The sequence below is a fragment of the Corvus hawaiiensis genome, chromosome 1 (genome assembly GCF_020740725.1).
Source record: "Corvus hawaiiensis isolate bCorHaw1 chromosome 1, bCorHaw1.pri.cur, whole genome shotgun sequence".
Lineage (NCBI taxonomy): Eukaryota > Metazoa > Chordata > Aves > Passeriformes > Corvidae > Corvus > Corvus hawaiiensis.
Window position 1 is genome coordinate 55,374,175 of NC_063213.1, and position 13,530 is coordinate 55,387,704.

The window sequence follows — 13,530 nt, forward strand, 5'->3', positions numbered from 1 at the left end:
CAATGTCAGGAGAAAAAATCAAAGCTTTACTCTTAAAATCATGACTAAGAAGTTTTTAATATGTCTAAACATACTCCTGTATATTCCCAGAATGTAGCCTCTACATAGACGAGATCCTATATCTAATGTATTTATTATTCTGAAATGGAAAATTCTTAAACCCCCCAAATTAAATAAACGCAATGTTCCTATTTCAGGAAATGGCCATGACTGACGTTTAGGCAATACCTAACTGGAAAAGCAGAACACTTATGTAACAGAGGACCTGTCAGAGGAGCTGAAGATAAAATAATCTTCTTAACTTATACTACAGTTCTTTGTATTAAAAGGGCTCACATAATCTCTCCCTTCACTTCTTCCAATTTCTACTTGGTGTCACTGATAAATTCTGTCTTTGCTTCAGAGCTTTTGTGAAGTAATGAACTGAATAACCAAAGATATTCTCTGAGGCAGAAAAACTGAAAGCAACCAGCCAACACCAGTTTCTTTAAGGCAGCGTTATTCCTTGCAGAGGAACCCTAAGACTCAGAACAACAAATGTCACTGAGCCATGGGCAAAGCTGCCCTGGGAGGGGGTGTCTTGGGCAGCAGTAAGAATAGCATGACCCCCACAAGATGAAGTTGATTCTTTGCATGTACACAGAGATGATAAACCTTTACTTCCAATATTTCCAGTTTGGCCCTTCATTTGAAAAATACTATGTTTATAGAATGCACCAATGCAACATCTCCATCAGTTTAATGACCTGTTGGTAAATTTTAACTCAAATATGAGAATCAGGGGGAATGAAAGTTGAGATGCTGCTGTTACTACAGTACAAAATTCTATTCTCAATTACACTATCAGGGTCATATTGATATTGTGGCAATATTGTGTATCGATTATGCATTTTCCCACATGTGCTTTTGAATCATCATTTTGGTTATACTTCAGAATTACTTGTATTTCAAGAAATGACACTAATATCTTTACAGTTACCCCAAACCAACCCTGCAACTAGCCTGAATTCCGAGCATAAAAAGCTCTGTTGACAGAGAATTTTGTTCCAAATTTATAATTACAAACACAAGCAACATATCATAAACAGATTTATTGCAAAAGTACAGAGAGTCCTATGTAAGAGTTTAACAAGTGATCAAGGGTCTCCTACATTTGGCTTTACACTATAGATTTGAGGTGTTTACCTGTGAAAATGACCTTGCAGTCTCCCTAGACCATACTGGGTTAAAACATCAGCAGCCAAAAAGGGAATTCAGCAGTTCAGAGAACACCCACTATACAGTGAAGTTTAACTCCCAGCCCTGTCATACATATCTCAATGTTTAATTAAACAGTGAGTGACACAGTTTCAAGCTGCAACTCAAAATGATTTTCTAGTTTCTCTGCCGTGCCACACAGTTGCTTTCAGTGATCAGGAAGATGTGGCCCCTGCTAACCATCTGATTTTCCTGCGCTTCGCACTGGATTCATGCACTCCAGTGCCCGAGTACAATGACACGACCAGGCCCCAGGGCAGGAACGGATGGGAAGGCACAGCAGCAGGCAGGAGGAGTGTCATGGTCATCACTCCTGCAGTACTCAGCTCCCCCTGCTCTCAGAGTTGCTGAGGTTGGGAGAGGCTGCTATCACCACACTTTGCCTCAAGTTTGCCTCAATCGGTCAAAGTGTTAGCTCTGAAAGACAAAATCTCTGCACTACACCTGAGCTAAACAGAGAGGGTAGGAGGAGCAATTTGGCCCTCAGGAGACCGAGCAGCTAAGAAGTTAGAAACGCTAGCCTTTGATGATCTCCTGTGGCCTTGGCCCTATGTTTCCTACCAAGCAGGTTAGTGGTTCCTGTGGAGCTCCACACATCCAGAGAATATCTGCATCCCCCCACATGGTCCCCCTGAGTAGCAGAGCGACAATTACCAAGCAGGAGCACGATTTGCCCCTAAATGCTTTACACAGAAGCAAAGCATGTGGAAGGAAAAGAATGACTAGCAAAAAGTACAGCTTGACCTATTGCAGCATCTACTGCTGAATAGTAATTGGCACTGAGGGAACTCATCTGGCAAGGAAGCCTGTAATGAGGCAATATCCCATCGTCACCACTAAAGCACTGCTTTCTGAGAATCAAAGACAACAAGCATGACAATGCAGCAAAATGGCATAAAGAGGGGGAAAATAACTGCAAAGGCAACTGGAAAACTCATTTAAAGCTGCTCCAAATGGTAAAAATTATTTTCTAAATCAAATCCTCTCTACAGCTTGGAATATAAATTTATTACTCAGCCATTTGCTGACTATAACTGCAAAGCAAATACAACCCAAAATCAATAGAAATGGAAAGGCAAAAAATAAACAACTTGGGAGCTGTGGAGTGCTCACAAGCAATGGTGGCACACATGACTGTAGTTCTACCTCAGCAAAATCTCCCTTGCAGTTAGCAATGATCTGTGGGAGGCCAGCAGTCTATTAAACCATCAGGAACACCTTGGCTAAAGTTTTTAGGGCATAAATCAGCTTACCTCATTCATCTGACTGACACACCAGATGCCCCCTGGCGAAATTAAGCTTCATATTTTAGCCTTATTTTCTTCTTTCATTCGGCTGCCTCTGAAGTTTTATTTGAGGCAATCTCTTCTTACAAGAATGTTAACATCATTACTTTTTCCAGTCTAAAACATTGCTATAACTACTGTAAATACATGAAATATAAGCAAAAAGCCCCAAACAGACAGGTTTGCTCTTTCAAATACGGAGGTTTTCTAACCATTTATCTTTCAGAGCCATTTCAATTTTCTCCTTGTTCCTTCTCTCTGTCTGTCCATTACCTCAAATAAAATAAAAAGAATCCATGTAATTTTCTGCAATTTTTCTTCCGATCTGGGAGCTTACAGTGACTTTGATCTCAGCTTTCAAGAGACACAGGCTCTCTTCAAGGAAAACTGAGAAACTTAAGTAGCTGATCAAAGAGGTTTTTTGTTTTGTTTTGTCACAGAGACCTATGCGATATGACAATATTTTCAGAAATTCCCTGCAAGAATACAGCATTTGTCATCAAGTATCTGCTCTCTCTGGCATAAAACCCAAACCAACCACATCTAACCTTCTGTGCTGAACAAAGCCCAGTGCAGTGTGTAGTTTACCACTGCTAAATGTTACATGCTTATTGCCTGGAGTGCAATGAGAACTCCTGCAAAGGAAGCTCCATAGTTTGCTCGTTTTGACACCACAGCTTCCTAAGGAACTGTTGTGCCTGTGCTCTGATCCCACCTGGAGGAGCTGAACCCATCTGTGGCCCCGCACAGCTCATGGCAGCAGGACCCATGGTGCAGCCACCAAGTCCTGCCTAACAGGACCAGCAAGCATCCCATCTGTCCACGAACACACCAAGACGTCGATGGGATCCTGCACCCACCAGCAGCCTGCTCTCCAAGTGGCTCTGGGGCTATGATGTCAACAACATGTATCAAAGAAGCCCTGTGTTCACGCTGATGTATAATACTGTACAAAATAAAATGGAATTTACATTTAAAATTAAATTGCTGTACAGAGCAATATATGCACAGAGGACACCACAGGGAAAGAAATTGTGAGGTGTATCTGTAATGAAAGATATTATATACTTGTGCTGGAACAGGAAGGTCTAGAATATGAAACAATAATTGAACATGATGTGAACACAACCAATTTATTCAAGACTTATTTACAAAAAATAGGAACATTTTATCATTTCATGTGACTTAACATAATCCTCAGAAATACCATATTTCGCATCAGGTCCTTTGTCCATAAATTTCTTTGGACAAAACAGAAAGAAACAAAAAATTATATTAAAACATCTTCTTGAATCTTTAATAAAATTGCTGCAGACTCGTTCTTATTCAGCAGAAGCATGTTTGTCGTAAATACAACATAAATAGGTGGGTAACAGTGCAGGATCAAATTTACAAATATTCAAGTACCAGGATTTGAGTCTTCTCCCAAGAGAGCTAAAAAAACCTTAAAAAATATATATAAAAAAAAAACCAAACAAAACCCCACATTTAAATAAATATAAAAAAGATTCTCCTGGAATTGCAGAAATTCTAAAAACCTGACAAGAGAAATGAAGTCCATTAAAGGAAAAAAAACCAAACCAAAACACCAAAAGGAGTAAGTGAACGAAAGAAAGGGCAAACTAATAAAAACAGTAAAGCAGGAAGCAGCATTGCTATCAACCCAGAGATATAATGAGAGACAGAAGGAGATTATTAAAACCCCTTAAGAGCTGTATTATTTCTTTCAGCATCTATTTAAATCCATGTAAACTTTAGACGTGCTGACGAGGGAGGATGGCTGAAAGGTACAGGGTGAGAACTGCAAGGTCTGAAGTGGCTCTCAGCAGCTTTCAGTCCTTGCCTGCTGATACCTTGTGATCCTCCCGTTTTTCTAGTGCTTTGCACTTTCATGTCAGGCTTGATACATGCCATATCCTGCTTGCCGTGTGCCATACCATGGCTTGATATATGTCATGTCTTTGTTGTGCTGGCAAGTCCCTTCATGGCATAAACATAAAAAGGAAGATTTCAAGCTTTTTTCAGGGATTTTTTGATTCTGGAGTAGCAAGTTGCAGAGCCTTAGATTTGAATCTGTTCCAGGCAGGGCTGTTCCCACTGCCTGTGCTTCTCCAGGGGCCATGCTGGACACCATCCCTGAGCATGCTCGATCTGGCTGTAAGGATGGGTCAGCACACCTGAGCTCACTGTGGTGTTGGTGGCAGTGAAACCATGGCATTTCTGGCCACGACAAACCTCACCACAATGTGTCTTGCTTTTCCAATACTGATGCCTGAGCTGTTGAGAGCGAAACCATCCCCACCAGCCCAGCCTGCTCTGTGGACACCTGAGCCCCATGCACAGGGCCAGGGCAAGAGTGAGGCACAGCAGGTCTTTGGAGCTGCAGATCCCAGCCTTTCCCATCACAGCCTTTCATGCAAGTTTCTGTGGGTATGCCCATGGCTTCAGATAAATGCAGGTTGAGGCCCACTTTCAAGACCTAGCCCGTTCCGTTGTTCATGTGGTTTCTACTGACACAAAGAGGAGCCTTAGGTGGAGTTCCAGAGCTCTCTGGTGGTGGAAAGCCCCATCCCACTTGATGCCACAGTTTGGGACCAGTCTCTTGTTTATGTGGTCAGGAGAGGCTGGGAACAGGCAGAGCCCAGCCCAGTTCACCGTCAGGTATCCCACACTCGGTTCTTTCAAAAATAATGGGGAGAACATGCACCTGAGACATGGGTGGCAAGAGGCAGCCTCACAGAAGAGGCATAAGGTGGTCCCAAGGCTTCATACACTTCAAGGGGTCAACAAGTCAGTTCTTCATCTCCCACTCCACTTTGGGGGGCTTAAGCTGTTGCTCTGCCCTTTGAACCTCCATGGCAGTGAAGGTCTGCAAGAGGTGCTGTGCCAGACAGGCTGCCTCAGAGCAGGTGCACTGTGTGTCTTACAGTGATGCTGAGACATGTTCAGAACCAGGGTCAGACCCTGCCAACACCCATGACTGCTGAATAATCCCACCAAACCCCATAGAGCAACTCTGGGGTGTGTGGGGGGAAGATGAGGAAATTAAGCATGCAATAAATGTCTGTAGAATTAAATTGAACTACCTATAAACCATGTTGAAAAAAAAAAAAATCACGTTTCCTCTTAAAATACCATTATAAAAATAGAGCACTCTTGTCCTGTTGGCTTGGAGAGAGGGAGACTGAACAGACTGGATCCAACCTGTAGTTTTTATCCCGAACTACTTTTGAGTTATATTCATGAAAAAGTGGTCTGCCTTTCTCTCCCTGCACTTCTCTCTCCCATGGATTTTTTCTTAACACTCCTATAACTCAAAAAAGGCCACGCTGATTTTTTTTAATCTGTTAAAAAATGTGCTCCCTGAGCTGAAACCAAATTTCAGCCCAGAGCAAATTTTTACGGCTGGGTTATAAATCCCTGAAAAACAGGATTCATAATGGAAGTGCTGACACAGCCTTAACTACTATATAGCAGTGTGAATGGCGCCACTATAATGTCTATTAGAGATTCTTTAAAAAGTTTGCAAAATATTGTCTTGCCTTGCAGAGAAAAAGAAGCCAGAGTACTTAATGCCAACATAAACATGCTTTTAACCCATTATGTGCTAATTTGCAGAAAAGCTATTAATTCTGAGTAGGCACACAGAGTGCAGCACCGACAGGAAATGTTCTTCTAAACTCCTGTTTGACTTGTAACGTGGTTTTAATCACTTCCATGAAACACAAACGATGGCTTCAAACTCTGAATGTTGCTCAGAACATGAGAAGGGTGATTACAACAGAGAGGAAAACGGGATTTTGTAGGCAAAAGGGCTAAAGCCAACAGGGAGAGAATGAAACCAAACACTAAAAAATGGGACTCCATTCCATGTCAGTTTGGGAATGATGGCTTCATTTGATTCACAGCATTTAATGCCTGTCACCAGCATGCCACTATTTTATCCACCATAACACATACTGCAGGTCAAGTTCACTTTCTATCAGGCAATGACCAAGTTTTCTTCTTCCTTGAGCCCAATCAAATGTTAGCACCTCACAAAGCCGGTTCTGCTAAAGCAAGCTGTGCCTTGATTTTACAGCCTGCAGCTTGTGTGCCTGAGACCAGCCCAGATGATCTACTGCTCCTGAGGGTCTGCTAGGCAGGGAAGGGGAGCACTGCCATCTAACTAAAACACGGCAAAGAAACAAAAGATGTTGGCAGTGGTGGTTGGTGAGTAACGTACATAAAAGGCTAACTTGAAATCCCATTAAAAAGTGAAATAAATCAGTTCAGGTTTGTATTTTGATTTTTTTCTTCTTCTCCTCTTGCAGGAGTTTGTGCTTTCTCCCCATGTATAAGCATTAGCATCACTTTTCTGTGGGAATAAATGGGTGTGGGATAAGCTGTAAGTTGAATACTACAGGGACATTTCAGCAGCTCAGGACAGTGCTTATGCATGGGGTGCAGTGGCAGAGGTTTTTATGGCTTTCTGTTCCCATTATTAAAAGAGATACTGTGTTAGGCCAGTGACTGCAAAAGCCCATATGCAAGTTGACCTCACAGTTTTGGAAAGAAGGGTAATTTTCATGAAAAATGAAGTTTTTCTGTTGCCACATTTCTTGCTCATGTCCTCAGTTCTGCCTTTGCAGACCTGCCTGACTCCTGTTCCTGCTGTCTCCACTGCTCCCCTCTGCCCATGGCATCAGTGGCTGGGGCCAATGGGAGAAGCAGAATGATGAGAAGCAGGGGGGGGTGACTTTCTCTCTCTATATTTCTACAAGGACCCAAATGAGCACTGCACACTGCAGGACTTATGGCACGGGTGATTTCTATGATGCTCTTAAGAGGGAAGGAAGATCAATTTGTAATCAAAATGGTATGGTTGGTACTGCAACTCACTTCAGTGGGTGAGGACAGCAAATGTGGGCACTGTGTACCAGGTTTTTTTTTGATACTGATGAAAAGATACCAGTCTCCCCTGGATGAGAAATAAGCATCTGCTGCTGTATTCCCAGTTAAAGATTTCATGGGCTTCTATGTAAAACGATTCCATACTTTTCCCCTAGTGAGATTATCTTGGGAAAAACCAAGCTCACAAAATTAGCCTGGTAATGACCACCATAGCAAGAAATTACTTAGGCCCTACCTGAAGAAGTAAACTACCTTTGAAGAGGCTAAACAGAATTTGAGCAGTCCTGGCTATACAAAGTAAGAAATGCTGGAGAAGACACCCATTTCCTTCCACCCTGGAGCTGCTGCTATTCCAGTTCTTTTTCTCTACTCAACACAGGGGTGAGCATTGACTGTTGAAGGCATTGATACATTAGAATAGCCAATAGTCTTGTAAATTTCTAGATGAGGAAGACCAAATTTCACATCCTCCTTCTAATTTGAAAGCTAGGACAGGTCCAAGAAAAGGGAAAGAGACACCAAGCATATCTACGACATCCAGTGACTTGAGCAAGTGTCTCTTGTCTGCACCAGAAGCAAGCAGTAACCTGAATTTTTGTAACCATGCAGAATATCTCAATACAGAGTAATGGACAGAAGGGCTGGACCTGTCTGGCTTCAGGGGTTTTTTTAAGTTCCTTGAGGCTGTTCCCACAAAACATTTTGATTTTGACATTTAACATTTTTCAAGTGAAATTATTTTCTTCGGGAAGATTCCTGACTACCACTAGGGTTTAAGTTTGTTCCTCTCAAGCAGGCAGACAGTTATGGGCTCCAAGAACCTTTGAAGACCAACAAACTTTATAGAGCTGCTGGAATGCCTGGCATTCCCATTTTAAACCTTTCACGTAAGCAGGGTATTTGAGCCAGAGGACAAATTAGTACCAGTACTGGGATCCAAGAATCTCTATTTTGTTTTCAAGTTATAAAGACATGTAGCTTCTTCTAAATAGTTCAAGTCTCATGTATTTTGCAATCTTCTCAGGCCTACCAGCTGGGTCACTGGGATACAACTTTCTGCTTTTATGCTACTCATATGGTTTTGAATCAATGAAACTGGTGATTGTTTCAATTTCAGTGCTCTCAATAATGGAAACTACTTATGAGAGTAACTACTGGCAAGATCCAGTCCTTTAAACATCTAATATCGTGCTTTTCACTTTTTAAAGTACCTTCTTTCACTTCCTGCTTCTGGTCCTGATTTTCTGCCTCTAAGTCATCCTGTGCTTTTGGCTCCACCATCTCTTCATCGTCTTCATCCTCTGAAAAAAAAATGAAGAAAAAGATTTGTGAGATTCTCCTCTTTAAGGGGCCTGGAAATTCTATGACTTCTTTAGAATTATAAACTGGTAGTAAACCCAGGTAAACCAAAGTGCCCAATACATGGAACATCTGCATTTATGCTCAGAATGGCACTCTCAGACATTTCCCCCCTGACTGCAAGATAATCTGCTCGCACAGGGCACCTGCCACTTCTGTTCCCCATAAATTCCCATCTCAGATGTCAACTGAATATCTCCCTGACCTCGGATATGACTTCTCAGATGGCATGAGGACAGATACAAACATCTTTAGCCTGGCAGCTATTCCACAGCTGGGACACCTGCTATCCAGACAACTCATTTCCAATTCAATTCTCACCAGATTAACTTGTCTTTTGACCTACAGGAATAGGTTAAACAGAAATCTGACCTCAGGTCAGATGCCACTAGCAAGGAAACAAGCATGGCACAGTTCTGAAAAGTCATCACCATCAACTGGGGGAACACAGCAACCAAAAGTGGCATTTGGAGCTTAGGAACCATTCTCGCATTAATACGAATTTAATGAATACTAAAATTTGACACATGTCAGTTACTACCGCCAGATGTTTTAATGACCTTTCCTGACCTATGCAAATGCATCCCTCCCTCCCCCTCCCTCCCCACACCCACATGTTCTCATTTTAAGGGCAAACCATTCACTCCTTGATGTTTCTCTGAAGTTACAAGGGTTCTAATTGCCCAGACCAAAACATAATACAAGCAGAGCTGGAAAGACAGTGATGAACCAAAATGGCTCAAAGTCTACCCAGCCCTCATTACTTGTTACCAGCTACAGCAATGTGATCCTTATTCCCGGTGCCCAGGGCTGGCACCCAACCCACTCACATTCTTGAGAGGATCAAGACACACAACTTTCCAGATTCCGTGAACTACAAGGACTGAAAATAGCCTAAAAGTATTTAACAATTAGGATGAGTAAATCCATGGGCTATGGAGGAATTATGCTGCACTTATTTTGGAGCCTGACAAACCACCTTGGCATAGCAAGGCATATCAAGCATCACTGGTGCCCTGTATTGGTCCATGGCATGAGAGAGTGCATGTTGTCCTGGCCCTGGGGCTTTCAGCCATCAGGAAAAACACTGCAGTTCCTCTGGGGCTTTCTGAGCAACCTGCTGTCACCATACAGTTCCTCGTGTCATGGTGCTTCTCCAGGCACACTTCCTGCTCTAACCTGCCATCTTAATGGGGGAAACATATCACTACTCTCCAGCTGGCTGGTAACTGGCACCCTCTCCTGTGAAGGCTGGCTGCAATCAGTCCTGGCTTCTTGTGAGATGGTGGTGCTGACAGGTTGCATTCCACCAACAGGAACATGCAGCTGTATTTTGTTTTCAATAACGTAATAGACACCATACTATTCCCACCACATGGCCTACCCTAGCACTTCTCCCAGAAGCCCAGAGGGGACATGCTGCTAGCTGCCATATAGGCCATTCACTTAGGAGTTGGACTTGATGATCTTTGTGGGTCCCTTCCAACTCAGAATATTCTGTGACTCTTGTGATTCTGTGGTATCTTGGGCGGAGATCATGGCCTAGCCACATACTATAAGGCAGTGTCGCAGCATGGACAGATATGCTTTTCCCTTTTGGAAAAATTAGGAAATCTTGGCATAAAATCTGCCATCACTCCCCTTACTGCTAGTGACTGCAGTGGGGAGAAAGAGAAAGCTCATCTCCCCAGCCACCAGGGAGGAGGGATAACCATGTGCTTCACAAGCTTGAAAGAGAGGAGGAATCCAGCATGGATGAGGAAGCATTTCCAGAATTAAAAGCACTACTAACAAATGCCACTCCTTTATCAGGGATTTTTCAGACCATGGAACTTGAAGTGGAAAAACGGTAGGGTACTCACGATGCCTCCCTTTGGTGCCTACATTTCTCTAGGTACCCCTACACAGAAGGACTAAAGAAGAACTTTTAGAGAGCAAGCCAGGGCAGTTCAGTTTGGCAGGGTAAACACATTGCTCTGTCCACTGGCTGAAAGACAGATAACATCCAATACAGTCAGCAGAGAGTCAGCAAGAAGAGCTCTCCTGCTGAACACACACAGGAGGGGTAAAAAAAGGTCCTTCTGCCATTGGTGCTAGTGGAGATGGGGATGTATGGAAGAGAGAGGCACTCCCAGTTTCAAAGAATGGGTGAGAAGTGTGAGTGCGTGGCACAGCAGGGAGTGAACACTCTGCTAACCTCAAGTACCAGGCACACACAGATAGGATCACACAGTGTACAGATATGTACACACAGACACACTTATGGCAGATACTAATAAAACCAGCTCCCACAAAAGTTTTGTGAGTCTTGCATTAAAAGTTTTCATTCCCTAAAGCACCAGCTCTTGGAACCAGCTGTTTACATATGGATTTCAGCTTCCATTTTTAACCTGTTTCCAACCTGCCAGCTTGTGCAGGAAAGTCTCAGAAGGCGAAGGGTTTGAGAAAATTTCCAGGCAGCAAACAAAAACTAAACCAATATTCAACTGATTTTTAAGGCTTCTTGCAATGCTTTTTTAATGCTTCACTTCCAATTTGGTAATGGATAGGGATGATGTAGCAAATTTAGAACCTGAGATTTAGTTGCAGGTTTTCAGATTGAAGGGAAGCAAATTTATCCCTGTTCTCTAGAAGTCCTTGATCTCCCTCATTTTGGGCATCAAATTATTTGCTTGCCTATAGCCCTTTCCTGCTTCTAATGCAGAGTAGGAATGAATGGAAGTAAGTAAAGGTTATTAAAACACATGCTGTGCCTTTTTCCAAGGGCACAAACATAAATAAATTCATTTTACTGAGAAGGCAGTGCAAGAGTTTTTAGCAGATTAGACAATTTAGGTGTCCTTATTTATTTAGAGAGAAATGTATACACAAACACAGAGAAACTCAGCTAAAAGAATGATAGGGTTGTGAGCCAAATGCTAAAATGTTAGCAAATGCCAGAATTTGGATTGCCTGGGCACGATTAGCTCCTTTCCCCTCCCCACGTGTAGGCATGATGACATAATTCTGGAATTTCCTCCCTCTTGAGTGGTTGGCTTCATTTTCTGGGTGCTCAGCAAGAGACACCTGGGGCCTGAAATGCAGAAGTGCTGAGAGCTGAAGCCAACTGGCCCTGTGCTTTGAGTGGAGAAAGTCTTAGGGAAATTCTACACATGCAAAGGCTCCCACAGCTCCCTCTTTCAGCTTTCACTGAAAGTTATCATTCTGACATTTTTGTCCTTTCTCCCCCTGTGCTTAAGTGCTTTTGCAAGATGGCAATAATCTTGTAAAAAAATTAGAATTTTTACCCTGCACAGATGTTTTGCGGAGATATGGTCATCAGGATTTGTGGCTTACTAAGATGCTGTTGGGGAAGCAACAGCAAAACTAAACCTTGGAAATGGATTCATGTTTTTATTGTGTTCAGTTTAATACTTTGATCATGCGCACTAACATGAGATCTGAGGCCAGAGCACTGAATGGAATAAGATAAAAACCAGAAAGGTTAAAAAACTGCCCCCTATTGACTGGCTGAAGCAAGAATCTGTTTAAGAAAAAAGCCCTGTATGTTATCATGCAATTAAAATTGTATCATCCTACATATTCAAGAGGGCTAATTAAGAATGACCAAGAAACCTGCATTCTGGACTACCCAGTGTTGCTTGGCTCTGCAACCTAAATGCTTATTTGCCATAACTTTTATATATATATACTGCACACTATTTAATGCCAATGTACACATCCTTACACATGTTCACAGTACAAACATTTGCTTTTGTGCCTAAGTATGGTTATGCATTTGCACATTTGACTGCACATACACATACATTAAGAATAACGGGAAATGCTTCAGCCTTCATTTTCCTGAGTTTTATTTAAATGTGACGAAGATAGAATTTATTGTACATTTACTAGAGAATCTGTGAACATCTACACAGTTATTCATTTCCACATGTGCCCACTCCAGTTGCAGTAATTGTCCAGGGAGATGAAGAAACTTGTGTAGTTCCTGAACATACATAGCCTTTCCCTTATAAGAGCATATCTGATATTAGGAAGTTTAGACAAATAACTTTTTAACTGCTTACATCACGGTAGTAGGAGTCTTCTAGTCACATCCGGCAAACACAGAGATGCTAGCAGCACCAGTAGTAGTGTTACACCCTGTTCAGAATAGGACAGGGTGTAACACTATCAGAACTCAAATGTCTATTAAACGAACCACATGAAAAAGAGCTAGTAATGAAGAAGTGTATAGCTGTGTGCAACACTTCTCCTTTGTAGATATAAAAGGACTTTGCAAGGAGTTTGCAGTTTTGTTATGCCCAGTTACCACACAGAAGCTGACAGACAGGCCCACTCACTGCAGAACACTGAGCAGACCAGCAGCTTAGGGAAGATAGAGTGGGCTTCAGAGTTTCAGCCTAGAGTCCTGCCCACTAAGGCCACCCTGCTTTTTACTGTAAATAAACAAATCCTCAATGGAAATGATTATTAAATGCTTGGATAATGATGTTTCTCTACTGAAGCTGGTGGAGCCATATGTGGGATTAATACAGACTGAGATAACTGGACCAAAAACCTTTTCTTCTAAACTCAAGAGTTTGATGACTCTCCAGGCTCTAGGAGGTGGCCAAACACTCTGAACAGTGCTTGACAAAGTAGAAGCAGAGCAAATGTTTTCATCTTGGTATTAGCTTGAATACTCCTGTTCCAGACCAGAAGTAGTCTTGTCTGTCTAAAAGCCTGTCTGCTT

The 13,530-nt window shown here is 42.3% G+C and overlaps 1 protein-coding gene across 7 annotated transcripts in view; it reads right to left on the reverse strand.

Moving 5' to 3' along the window:
* The window catches only part of DYNC1I1 (dynein cytoplasmic 1 intermediate chain 1), a 187,492-nt gene that overhangs the window by 75,194 nt on the left and 98,768 nt on the right, over positions 1 to 13,530 (reverse strand). For all 7 annotated transcript variants that reach the window (XM_048305144.1, XM_048305156.1, XM_048305142.1 and 4 more), the window contains one exon: positions 8,648 to 8,737. In XM_048305144.1, the coding sequence (XP_048161101.1) occupies positions 8,648 to 8,737 (90 nt within the window). The remainder of the gene's footprint in view (positions 1 to 8,647; positions 8,738 to 13,530) is intronic.